Consider the following 14,071-nt stretch of genomic DNA (forward strand, 5'->3'; position numbering starts at 1 on the left):
AGCTGCTGTCAAGTAGAGACCTGCCCTCTCTGTAGCAGCACTGCTATGATTGGGCCAGCCCAGAGTTGGTGATCTTGCCTACCCTATGTGAGTGCTCAAGAAAGTAGAGATATGATCTGCACAGATCCTCACAACTCTACAGAAGAGCAGAGTCAGGCCAGCTTTGCTGGAGAAAGACACACAACTTGGGTCTAGTTTTTAACATCTGGAGTAAGCTGTTAGGCTTCTTTTTTCTTTTTTTAAAGCAGCAAGTTTTCTGTCAAGAATTTTTAATATATTTATTTGAAAACAAGATTTTGTGAAAGAGTACACTAAATAGCATATATCTGTTCTTCAGCCGTAAAACACAGACTATCAGTTTTAGCTCAGCACAGATTGGGGCTGCATGCACTGAACAGCAGATCTTGATAGGAAGGTCTTCATGTCTGTCTTTCTGGTATCAAGCATAGTGTCTTCTTTAGAGGCCATGACCCTGGAGGAGGGGGAAAGAGAAACCAGAAAGGCAAATGTATTTAACTAAGGCTTCTTATGGTTGACCCCAAACACTCACCCGAGCCTGCCACTGATGCAACATTTACAGTTTTTAACAAGATGTTTATTTTCCTCCTCATCCACCAATTCAAGTGCATAATCTCTGCTCTTGGGAGCACTGGGACATGCCAGCCCATATTTGGAAATAAAGTAACTGAGTTTCTGCTTCTCACTGAGAAACATGCACCCAGTTCAGGCACTTTAGCCAAGGAACCCGAGAACCACGCCATTCACTGCCTGGAGCAGATCTATGAGTCAGGTTTAGAGAGCTCCACAGAGCCCATGACTGGAGTGTCTTCAAATTCTTCCAAGAACTGCTGGGAAAACAAAACAACCCCAGAAAGGGGAATAGTAGTTTGATTTCAACCAATCCTGCCACACTGAGGTCAAGTAGATGACAGCTTTGTTACATAAACCACTCGCCCCTCTGGGATCGTTTTCATGAGCTGATTATTCCCAGGTCAACTGTTGCCTGTAAACCCATGTACGGCTCTAACTCTGCCTGGCAAGGCTCTACCCAAGAGCAGCCAGGCCTGAGAGATTAGAGACTAGGTCCAGTACAACCAGGTCAGGCATGACCCAGGAGAGTGGATTTCTCTTCTATTGCTGCCAAACTCTTCAAATCAGGATAAAGCATATTTCTGAACCTGGTGCAGAAGCTGTCAAAGAGGTAAAACAAGAGTGCTAGGTGTTGGTTATTGCTTTAGTTGATCCAAAGAGGCTTTTTCTTCACTGGGACTAATAAAGGTGACTCTGCACAATACACTGTACCTCAGGTCTTAATCATCAATGTACTCAAAGGGTTCTGGTGGTTCAGGTTCCTGCTCCTCTTCCTCAATCTTCGGACCGTGAGCTGCCACAGGTTCAACCAGCTCCTCCATATCCTCGCTGGTGTCCTTCAGAATGATGATGCCTCCAATGGAAAGCTGCAAGACAAACACAGTGAGCACTAGCGCTGCTTGCCTCTACCTCATGATGGAGTGTTTGTAGCCACAGTGTTTATCCTTGGTGTTGTAGTTTAAGCCCAGCTGGCAACTAAGTACCACACAGCTGCTTGCTCAATTACTCCTGCCCCCAGTGGGATGGGTAGGAGAACTGGAAAAAAGATAAAACCCGTGGGTTGAGATAAAAACAGTTTAAAAATTAAAATAAGTTACAATACTACTACTACTAATAATAAAAAAGGGAAACAACAAAAAGAGAGATAGATAAAAAAACCAAACCAACAAACAACAGTGATGCACGATACTCATCACCCGCTGATTGATACCCAGCTCATCCCTGAGCAGCAACCGACCCTTTCTGGCCAACTCTCTCCAGTTTATATACCAAACATGATGATCTATGGTATGATATATCCCTTTGGCTAGGGCACGTCAGCTGTCCTGTCTCTACTTCCTCCCAGCTTCTTGTGCCCCTTCTCACTGGCAGAGCATGAGAGACTGAAAAGTCCTTCATCAGGGTAAGCATTACTTAGCAACAACTAAAACACTGGTGTGTTATCAACATAATTCTCAAATGAAAGCCAAAACACAGCATTGTACCAGCTACTAGGAATAAAATTAACTCTATCCCAGCCAAAAGTGGGACAGTAGGCCTTATGAAACACCTCAGCATCAATGAGTTTCAGAGAGCAAAGCATCTGACACTCACCTGAATCCCTGCCTGGTAAGGGGATGGCACAGTCTATCCAGGCCACCTTTTGTATTTCCACTATCTAAGTCTCAGTTCAATAGAAAATGGCATCTGGATTCACAGCTTTACTCCAGTCGCAGTCTGGGGCTTTCCACATGTAAACTAATCCAACTATAATTGTTTTATAAGGCTCATCTTTTCAGGGCAACAAAGCTTAGTGAAGCTTCTATGTGTAGCTGCCTCCCAAGAGGCTATCTGAAACAGTATAATCTTATCACCAGCTTCCACCAACTGAGGAATGCTGTTTAGCAGAAACTCATAAAAAAAAAAAAGGAAATTAATTGCAAAGATCACAACCAAACATCCTGGCAGGCTGAAGCAAATTTGTGTGTCTCCAGGACTGAAACTCAAGGTGCAAAGTGGCAGTGCTGTGTCATGTCTGTCTGGAATCAGGGCTTTGACTACAGCAGGATTCCAGGCTATAAACAGCATTTCAAAGAGGCCTTTTACTCTGGCATTCCCCAAAGCAGAGCAAAGGTCTGGAACAGCTCCATTTCAAAAGCCTCCTTGGTTACACATCCTAATCCCAGAAAAACCCCACACTGTTCTGTTCTCTTCAAAACCTGTTTATGGGAATTTAAGGCTGGAAACTACACTTCCCTCACCAAGGACTTGACTTCTTTTGAAACTGAAGGAAATAGCTGTATTTCACTGCTTTGGCAATAAGTCTGTACAACTTCTCACCCCATTGTAAAAATCACGGCTCAATCTTTATGTCCCCAGCAATGTCATTAATACAGAGTATGTCCGATTGGTTTCCATATCACAGCATGTCATAGGTAGAAGAAGAAAGGAAAATAAAGCAGCATTAGCCTGGTGAAAAGGTCTGCAGCAGCTGTGTCTTTCCTACAACTAGAACTGCATGTAATCATTTGGAGAGAGAGACACTAAAAAGTGGGTATGACAACAGTGCAGTTGGAAATCTCTGTCAGACATTACAGTGATACCAACTGAGAGTAGCACTCTCATAGACACAGAGAACTTCTGGGTCCTGGCAGAAGCCCAGCCCTGGGAACATTCTGTCAAACACATGGACTAGGAAGATGACACTTACTGGTTTGAAAGGCTGGTATCGGCAGCTCTCTGTCATAGTGAGAACTTTGAGCTGAGCAGGCATGACTCTTGCTGGGTTGTCCAGAAGCTGGAAGTTGGGTTCAGGCTCTTTTTTCTTTTCTTTTTCATCCTTCTTTTCTGCCTCATCCTGCAAAGGGGGAGGAGAACATCAACATTATTTTAACAGTAATATCTAACCCTTTCATGGTTCAGGAGGGTAAAGGACAACCAGGCAGCAAATCCCAGACTGTGGTGAGAAACCATTCTGCTGAGGAACAAGCTAACACCTATCTATCAGCTGGCACACACAATGCCAGCATGGATCCAAGTGTTCTCATGAGGCAATGCCTCACTCTCAACTGCAGGTGACAGTAAGTTCAGCAAGAGGTGGCAATGGAACAGTTTACCCCTGGGTTCCCTTTCTAATACTTTTTCTGCAAGCTCACTCACCACTTTTTGGTCATAACTGAAGATTCTTCAATATTGTCACTGAGCACACGAAAATTGCTAAAAGCGGTCCTTGTATTTTTGCAGTTGGAAAACTATCACTGACATTTCACATTAGTGGTAGAGACGGGGACTCAACCAAAATGATCTGAGCTCAGTGACTCCCCTAAGGAGCTGCGGTTAACCCCTCCTTTACAAATGACTCAGCAGCTAGAGGGAAAAGTTCAGAAGGAACAAACACAGCATCCTTCATGTACTTAAGAACATGGATTGTGTTTTCTCCTTTGCTCAGGAACATCTGAGTGCAAACAAAAAGGCTGCAGAAAAGATGGAAACAAACAACAGGAAATAATCAGGACCCCCACTACATGCATGGCATGTCCTGCAAAACAGACAGGACTTTCTCTGTCATGGTGACTTCTCATTGCTGTGCAGATCTCTTGGAAGCTATGGATTACTTGTCATAGAACAGGCATAAGAGAAAAAACACGAAAGCAATTATACTTCTAAAACATTAGGATAACGGCAAAACTCTCAACTCAAACACAGCAGGTGGCAGCACGCTCCCTTTTTACTATCCTCATTTTCATGCTCCCTTCAACCAAAAAAACTTTTCAGACATCTGCAGTGTACAGACACAGACACGACACATGAATCTTGTAATATACTGCTTCCTCTCAACACCTGTACTTAACTGTATGTTGTAGCAATTTTAGAAGAAACATGCATCTGTTCAGCACATTTTCCTTAGCATATAGTGCTGCAAGAATAATTCAAAGGAAAGGAAATGTTTGGTGACAAGGACACTTTGATCCAGGAACATAATGAAAAAAACCCAGAGGTTCAACCTTGCATGCATGAGATGATTCATTTTCTGAGCCAAGTGGATGAAGTTCAGTGCCTACAACATGGCCACACTTAGCAGGTCTAGGAAGGTTATTTTACACATACACCTTTGAACTTACGCCACACTCCCTTTCCATACTGTTTGTGTATTTCTTTTTAAAATTAACGAGGCCAGAAATTCTCTGACCATTCTGCTTTTCTCACATAGATATTAAAGTGGAATCAGAAAAGTTTCTACTGAGCTTATCAGCTTTGGTAAAGCTTTTGACACCATTTCCACTGGAGACACTGGCTGCTTATGGCTTGGACAGGTGTACTGTTCTCAGCATGAAATCTGCCTGTGTAGTCAAGCCCAAAGAGTGCTGGTGAATGAAGTTAAACCCAGTTGGTGGCCAATCACAAGTGGTGTTTCCAAGGGCTCAGTACTGGGGCCACTTCTGTTTAATATCTGTACTGATCTGGATGAGGGGATCAATGACACTACATTGGCTGGGAGTGTTGATCAGATGGAGGGTAGGAAGGCTCTGCAGAGGGATCAGGACAGGCTGGATGAATAGACCAAGGCCAACTGCATGAGGTTCAAGCAAGCAAAATGCTGGGTCCTGCATTTGGGCCACCACAACCCCATGCAATGCTACAGGCTTGGGCAAGAGTGGCTGGAAAGCTGCTCAATGGAAAAGGACCTAGGGTTGTTGGTTCAGAGTGGCTGAATGTGAGCCAGCTTGTGCCCAGGTAGCCAAGAAGGCCAGTGGCATCCTATCCTGTATCAAAAATTGTGAGGCCAGCAGGGCCAGGGCAGTGATCATCCCCTGCAGTGGGCACTGGTGAGGCTGGCACCTGGAATACTGTGTTCAGTTCTGGGCCCCTCACTACAGGAGAGACATTGAAATGCTGGAGCACATACAGAGACAGACGACAAAGCACGTGAGGGGCCTAGAGCACAAGTCTTATGAGGAAAAGCTGAGGAAACTGGGGTTGTGAAGCCTGCAGAAAAGGAGTCTCAGGAGACACCTTATCACTCAAAAACTACCTGACAGTAGGTTGTAGTGAGATGGGAGTCATAGAATCATAGAATAGTTAGGGTTGGAAAGGACCTTAAGTTTATCCAGTTCCAACCCCCCTGCCATGGGCAGGGACACCTCACACTAAACCATATCACCCAAGGCTTCATCCAGCCTGGCCTTGAACACCACCAGGGATGAAGCATTCACAGTCTCCCTGTGCAACCCATTCCAGTGCCTCACCACCCTAACAGTAAAGAATTTCTTCCTTGTATCCAATCTAAACCTCTGCTGTTTAAGATTCAACCTGTTACCCCTTGTCCTATCACTACAGTTCCTAATGAATAGTCCCTCACCAGCATCCCTTTAGGCCCCCTTCAGACACTGGAAGGCTGCTATGAGGTCTCCATGCAGCCTTCTCTTCTCCAGGCTGAACAGCCCCAACTTTCTCAGCCTGTCTTCATACAGGAGGTGCTCCAGTCCCCTGATCATCCTCGTGGCCTCATCTGGACTTGTTCCAACAGTTCCATGTCCTTTTTATGTTGAGGACACCAGAACTGCACACAATACTCCAAGTGAGGTCTCACGAGAGCAGAGTAGAGGGGCAGGATCACCTCCTTTGACCTGCTGGTCACGCTCCTTTTGACGCAGCCCAGGGTACGGTTGCTTTCTGGGCTGTGAGTGCACACTGCTGGCTCATGTTCATTTTCTCATTGACCAACACCCCCAAGTCCTTCTCCACAGGGCTGCCCTGAATCTCTTCTCTGCCCAACCTGTAGCTGTGCCTGGGATTGCTCTGACCCAGGTGTAGGACCTTGCACTTGGCATGGTTAAACTTCATGAGGTTGGCATCAGCCCACCTCACAAGTGTGTCAGTGTCCCTCTGGATGGCATTCCTTCCCTCCAGCATATCAACTGAACCACACAGCTTGGTGTCATCGGCAAACTTGCTGAGGGCGCACTCAATCCCACTGTCCATGTCACTGACAAAGATGTTGAACAAGACCAGTTCCAACACTGATCCCTGAGGGACACCACTCATTACTGGACTCCAGCTGGACACTGAGCCATTGACCACAACTCTTTGCATGCGGACATCCAGCCAGTTCTTTATCCACCAAATGGTCCACCTATCAAATTGATGTCTCTGCAATTTAGAGACAAGGATGTTGTGTGGGACAGTGCTGAACACTTTGCACAAGTGCAGGTAGATGATGTCAACTGCTCTACCCCTTTCTATCATTTCCATAGCCCTGTCACAGAAGGCCACCAAATTGGTCAGGCAGGATTTCCCCTTAGTGAAGCCATGCTGGCTGTCACCAAGCACCTTGATGTTTTTCATGTGCCCCAGCATGCCTTCCAGGAGAACCTGCTCCCAGATTCTGCCAGGCTCTTCTCCCTAGTAACAGGAAATAGGACAAGAGGAAATGGCCTTGAGTTGCACCACTGGAGTTTTAGAATGGATATCAGGAAAAATTCCTTCACCAAAAGGGTTCTCAAGCACTGGAACAGGCTGTGCAGGCAGGTGGTGGAGTCACCATCCCTGGAGGTATTTAAAAGATATGCAGATGAGGCACTGAGGGACATGGTTTAGTGGTGGACTTGGCAGTGCTAGGTTAATGGTTGGACTTGCTCTTAAAGGTCTTTTCCAACCTAAATGATTCTATGATTCTGTAACACATTTTCAGCTTACAATTATTCTTGGCATATTTGCATATGTTTCAAGAGCACAAAAGGAAGGGTCCTTTGTTAGGGTACAGCAAGAATTTTAGCTGCCATATGTTTTCCAAATTACAGCAACCACCAAGAATACATTAACCAGCCATTTCTCCCTCAGATTGCTGCAGGATGACACATTACCGATAGATGAGGATGACAAGTTCTAGTGTCAGGTCTATGAGTTGAAAGAAATCATCAGAGAACTGAAGCAATCACCATAACTACTGAGCAGCATATGTGTTCTGTGATCAAGGCTCAGCTGGTTCTGAGCTGGGTGTGAATAAATGTTTGGCATTTTGATAGATGGGCAAAGTACATAAGAGATTGCTGCCAAAAAGGTGAACATTTCAGAACAGAGAGTTAAGCATGTGAAAACCAGAAAGTTTAAAACTCTTCAGTGCTCTCAACCGACTTAGACATCACCAAGCAACTGCTACAACACTAAGACCCAAGTACATAGAATTCTTAAGTCTTTTTCCACATTAATAACAAAAGTACATGGATAAGAGATAAAATTCCTTTCGTCTACAAACAGTTGGCAATGAAATAAAGCACAAAAGGTTCATGCAGTTAAAGGCACATAAATTTGTCAAAATAAGCTTCTGCCTTTAAGGAACTGAGTTACTTAACAATACTGAGGAAGTTTTATTTCTCAGAAATAATACCACCTCTCGCTTTTAACAGTGCACACACACAGTGGAAAGACACTAACCTGTATATGCAGTACACTGAAAAGCATGTTAATGCTTTGCTCAGAACTAACACAGGTGTAGGGGAGTGCCAGCTTTCATGACACACCTTCCAAATTTGTAAGGATACATTTCAATTTCAGTGTTTGCACTCACCACTTCCATCTTCTCCTCTTCCTTCTTCTCTTTCTCCTTCTCCTTTTCCTTCTTCTTGGCTTTTGCAGTGATGGACAGCACAGCAGTGGAAACCTGGATATTTCAACAGAGGAGGTATTCAGCATAACTGCAACACCATGCCCTATGCTTCAGCTTCCCAAATGGGGGAACAAAAGGAGATCAATGTTAGGTTAGTTCTGTTAGGTTAGTACAGGTGTCAGTGAGACCAATTCCACTTCCTACCCACTGCTCTTTTTAAAAGACAAATACACCAAAACAAATAAATGACACATATGGGGGAAAAAGAAATTGACATGAATGCAGACAGGCTCCAGCCACATAGGAAGGAGAACAAACTTCCTAATTTTGAGAAGAATCACTGCTGGTTTTGGTGTCTATATGAGGTTTTGTTATTAAACAGAGCAACAAACTGAATTTTTATTAGAGGAAAACCTATTGCTGGAGTCTCCAATATAAAGAAACATGTATATAATACTCTCTAGAAATGACCTAAAGCTGTTCCACTGTCCTAATCAGACAGCTTTGGTTCTCATTGATCTAAAGAAGTGGATATCCAAAACGTCCTACAAAGGAGCCCTCAGGAGGTTTTGGGACTCCTGAGCCAGAAGCAATACTCAAATACAAGAATTCAGCTTGTCTCCCCTCCAGTGAGCACATCTCTCTATGCATGGTAACCGTCTCTGTAAGGCAGTAACTTCCTAAGAGAGACAGGAAGCAACCACATTAGCCACATTGCTGGTAAACCTTTTTAGGCTGAGGCTCTTCACACATATTCATTGTGGCCAGGAAAGTTCAAAAGAGAAAGGATTTGTCAAATTCCCAGCCTATTCTAAAGGTTAGAAAACAGCTTTTGCTTTCTCAGAGCAGTGAGGTTTGCCTTTCATCAGAGTTCATTTCTTGGTGGTTCTGTCCTGCCCAGCACTCAATTCTAGCAAAATGCTTTACATTTTTCACACAATGTCATCCATCAGCATGACATACCTTAGGGCTCCACTGCTGCAATTGCTCCCTAAGGTCTGCTCTGCCTGCTGCTGTGGTCTGCTCAATATCTTTTACCATCCTGCACCAGGAGACAAATTGCTTCAACTATTGTCCTGCTTGTTACCCACAGGTCTCATCTCTTCCTTTTCAATACCTATTCTCAGTTCCATGTTCACCGTTTTGCAGTCCATGGTCCTAACAGCTACTATTCTAGTGCATGGGCCCACTCCTCCGAGACCAGGTACACTTCTGGCCCTTCCATCTGGGATTATTTGAGAAGTGTCACACCTAATATTCTTGATGTTTGTACGACAGTAGCACTTTGAAGCCCAACTCATCAACAAGAACCCTGCTGTGCTAGGCACTGTGCAAAGATGATACAAAGATGATCAGTACTTCTGGCTTAACCACTGGAGACAAGGGAAGTCCCAGCAACTGAGTAGCAAAGTACTTGTATGCCATGATCAGCAACAGTCCCAGGCACAGCAGGAAAAAATAGCTAGAATTCTCTTTCAGAGACAACAGTGCCTGCCAATTCTTCTTTTGCTCTTTAGATTCCCTGTTAGTGCCACTAAAGTCAATGTTTATACTAGGTGAGAAGGAGTCTTTACCACACAGAAAGCTAGCCCACATACCTTTTCTTTCTCCTTTTCCTTTGGTACCTCAAGAGGTGGGGGATATGCAAATGTGGACGGCTTACAGTTGGACTTGTACTGGACTTTTGGCATCTAAGACAAACAGTTAAAAACATTGTTAGAGACAAGAAAAGCAGGGAAAAATAATCTACAGCAGAATAATTACTTTAGCTTCATTTTCCTTCCAGCAGAGACAAACACAGATCCTCTAAAGAATACAAGCTTCCCCTTCTCCCCTCCGGAAGCTGAGTAACTGTTATCAGTGGCAACAGTTCAACTAGAACAATGTTATTTAATTATTCTATAATTCGACTCTGGCAAGCTCTCCTAGCCTTCTCCATAGACACTTCTCCACTCTATTCACACCATGCCTTGCTTTCACTGTTTCAAAGCTTTTGTGGTTTTAATGTTATTGCTGTGCCTGCTTGTATGAAGACAAAATTAGTTTAACATCTAAGACCTGCTTTGTCAGTGCACGCTAGAGCAAACTAATCATTGCTTGATATTCACCTCTTGCAAAAGGACAGTATGTTTTGGGGGTGGGTTACCAATGTCACATATTCTTTTACTCTCGACTATTTAAGTAAGCATCTTCTGACAGCCAATCCAAATTCTTAAACTGGATTAATTTCTGCAGTATCTCAACTCTCTTCCTTTGCAAAACATCAAGAAGGAACAACAAAACAGGGGCTGCTCTGAGGAAGCAAGGTGGGTGTGGTGCAGCCCATAATGTACGTCCAGCCTTGTAACTGGTTTTAGTGTGCAAGCAAAGTTTTAGAACATCACTTGACCTACAGCCATTTGGACTCCCTGGAAACTCTATGGAATGGGGAGAGGGAGTCAAAATGGCAGTTCAGCTTAACAGCCAAAAAAGTGCTGAGCCTATTACCACTGGGGAGGTGCAGCAATGCAAACACAGGGAAGTATTCAGGACAGAGAGGGGAAAGAAAAAACAACCCTCTCTCTTTAAACAGCAAGAATTGAGAGTGGTGTGTAATTTGACTTCATGCTCAGCCTGAGACAGTTGAAGAAGATCAACCTAGAACCCTGAGGTTTTGGTCCAGGGGCTGCAAGCCAGTATGCTTGCCCAGTCCCACAGAGGCACTCTGAGAGCAGCCCAGCCATACACATGCTCTGTGCATCACAGAATAAGGCTGCAGCAATGACAGGAGGGTGATGCACACCTCTCTGCCACCACATTCACAAGTTTTTTTTGTGGAAGTTGCTAACTCAGCTCTTCAGCACAGAAGACCCTGGATGGTACACAGCTTGCAGCAGCCATAACAAAGCTCATCAGCCGGAAAAGCAGATGCGTAAGAAAAGTGCAGTACCAATGGCTGCTTGGGTTAGTATTTATTCCCCAAGGAATACAAACAAATCCTGGTTTCCCACTGCTAGCTTTCCTAGGGGGGAATATAACATAATTTATTTGGGAGGGCAGAGGGGCAACACACTATTTTTTATTTAAATAACCTTGACCTTCTGGAGTGTTGATGAGGTAGTCTCTGCCCACATACACTGATTAGGGTTCCTTTCTTCATCAGCTACTTCGAAATAAAGAGGTCAAAGTCTACTCTCTACATTTTTCTTGTCCCTATTCCCACCACCAGCTCTGCAATTTAAACCTGCTTTTTCAGACTTCTTCCAGTTAGAGTCTTTTCTGACACAAACAAGCTGGAAACATGCAAAGAAAACTAACAAATCCATGCACACCCCTCTCAGACCACTCGAATCTTCCAAGCAGCTATCAGCACCTGTTCTCCTCTCTGCTCGTTACATACCTTAAGATCCTTGTTAAGGCCAATGACACAGGTTGGGGTGAAAGCCAGTGACAAGAAGTGTGACAGGGGGAACCAGAACCAGAACTGGGTGAAGACCAGAACCCCTACCACAGAAGGCATGTGAGTATGGCCTGTCCTCGACTGCAGTGAAATAGTTACGTTATGGCCTCCTGTAAAGAATCATAAATGAAGTAAGTTAATGAATGCATTCCTGGGTACTCCACAAAAACACCTGAATGCATTTCTAAAACAGCTGCTGTGAAGGGGCTGTTCACAGCACAAGCCAGGCCAGAGTGCTGTCAGCTTTGTCCTCTGGAACACAACTCCCTCCATCACCGTGATTTCAGCTTACAGAGCGAAACAGGTGGGTAGCTCTATCTGCTAGGTATGACCTAAACACAATCAATACAGCCTGCACACACTTATTTTGCCAGGATACAGGTTAAACAGAATTACAATGCAAAAGGCAGGGAGAGAGGAAGAAAAAGGCAAACCTTTGCTGTAAGCAGTTTTAAAACATAGCATATAGATCCTCAAGACAAGACTCACAAGGAAAATATTGCATACAAAGCAGTGCATACAGAAACTTTTCTTTCTGTGGCTGCCTCCCTAAACCATCAGTTATTCGGAAGAAATATGTCTAGGTTTTTATCCTACACCATCTCACTAGAAAAAAATGTAAACAGCAGCAGCTTCAGAAGTTGCTTCTACAGGTTATCAATCTAAGCAGCAGAGACAAGCTCCTGCAGTCTTTGCAGCAAAATTACATCTCTGCCAGACAACCAAGTCCTAGCTTTGTACTTTCAAAGCAGAGACCAGAACAGCTCCGTATGTTGATGTAGTGCAGAAACATCCAGCTAGAAACCAAACTGAAAGATTGGGTTTGCAGAGAGAGTGAGAAAGTGTTAACATTACCTTTAGTCTTCTGATTAACACAGTGACTTGGGTTGCAGAGAGCACCAGGTAAGTTTGTTACTGCTAACAAGACCAGGCGTAGGGAGGTTAACTTTGAAACACTCACTCCTTACAAAGTCAGGGCATTTTGCAGCTGAAAATCGCAAGCTGGAGTAACACTGCCCAGCCTCACACAGTTATCTACCTTGACAGGGCCAGGCAGCAATGGAGCTGATTTTAAAGACAAGCAAAATTAATTTCTGCTGCCAAAACTAACAAAAGCCCTGAATGAAGCAGTAATCTCATCTTGTGTATCTGGCAGTGTTAGTCCCAGGAGAAGCAATGGAAGATGGAGGATTTTGATGCTCTCCTGTAGGATACTCTGCATACATACTACCTCCTTGCTTTTTCCTTTTGTGGCAGCAATAGATCTCCTGCTGTTTGACTAGATAACTCCTTCCCACCACGTCTTTGAAAAAAGACAATGATACGGTCTCATCTCTTACTACTGCTAGGTCTGCTCTGCTTCTCATTATTTTCTCTGATAACAATCTCTTGCCCTTATATTTGACTTTGCCACAGCATTAAGGAGAGACTGCCTGAGGTCTTGTGCATGAACATGTTCTTTAACATGAACATGTCAAACACTCTGCACTCAAATTACTGGTCTTCTCCTCCATCTTTACTCTGAACTTTTCTTCACAGCATTGCTGTATATGGGCCAGGTCAGTAATCTGCAGATACTCTGGATCAAGTAGACCAGTGAATGTTGCACAAGCAGCTTAACTAGATTTTATCAAACTTTTGGACTTTAATTTTCAGAATTTATGTTAACCTTCAGAATGATATTATCCAATCTCTGGAATTTCCTGGATGAGTAACAGATTTCATATTCAAAAGATGCTGTAATGCTACTTCTTTCTGCTGTTTTACATCCACACAGCCCACCCTCTCTCCCTGGGTTTTGCAGGAAGCAGGAAAGGTGAGGAGATATGATATTGCTCAACTGTGATTTATCTTCACAATTAAGTATCAGCCCTGACATCCTGGAAGGGACCACATTCCAGGCTTTTGCCCAGATGGATGAAAGCTGTGACATGATGCCTGTAAAAAAAATTTCAAAAACCAAGAAAAATTTTCAAGGTTCCTTGGGTAATACTACAAAGTTCATCTCCCAGAATTTACACTGCAGCTATGGCAAGGTCTGATGAATTAAAGTGGCTGTTCTAAAGACTATGAAGATTTGCTGGCTCAAGTTTAATGTCAGTTAACAAGAGGGGGAGTACAGTAAGCAGACTGCACTCATCCCCACTGATGAAAAGTGAGCAAAGATGATTTATATACTTTGATGAACTCACTTTTTACATAGTCATGGTGGCACTTGGTAATACTCTGGCAGCGTAGCCTGGACAACACACCAGCACAACAGTCATTAATATGTGACTTTGTGGACTTTGGAAATTAGTTTCCAAACCTGGCCTAGGCAGCATCCCATTTTCAAACAGTATCATACTCTTTCTTTCTCTATCAGCAAACACAATCCATTTCATCTATTTAGTGAATGAAGACAACCAGGACAATTAGCAGCAGCACCAAGTCAAAATCTCACAGGATCAGCCATC

General features: G+C 43.8%; 1 protein-coding gene across 1 annotated transcript in view; it reads right to left on the reverse strand.

The window, feature by feature from the left end:
* Positions 1-259: 259 nt before the first annotated feature.
* The window catches only part of PSMD1 (proteasome 26S subunit, non-ATPase 1), a 70,868-nt gene continuing 57,056 nt past the window's right edge, over positions 260-14,071 (reverse strand). The window contains exons 20-25 of the mRNA XM_031042998.2: positions 11,556-11,725; positions 9,775-9,867; positions 8,138-8,230; positions 3,281-3,427; positions 1,303-1,457; positions 260-472 (exon numbers count right to left, since the gene is read on the reverse strand). Of these exons, the coding sequence (XP_030898858.1) occupies positions 1,311-1,457; positions 3,281-3,427; positions 8,138-8,230; positions 9,775-9,867; positions 11,556-11,725 (650 nt within the window). The 3' untranslated portion in view covers positions 260-472; positions 1,303-1,310. The remainder of the gene's footprint in view (positions 473-1,302; positions 1,458-3,280; positions 3,428-8,137; positions 8,231-9,774; positions 9,868-11,555; positions 11,726-14,071) is intronic.

Source organism: Melopsittacus undulatus, chromosome 6, assembly GCF_012275295.1.
Source record: "Melopsittacus undulatus isolate bMelUnd1 chromosome 6, bMelUnd1.mat.Z, whole genome shotgun sequence".
Taxonomy (NCBI): Eukaryota; Metazoa; Chordata; class Aves; order Psittaciformes; family Psittaculidae; genus Melopsittacus; species Melopsittacus undulatus.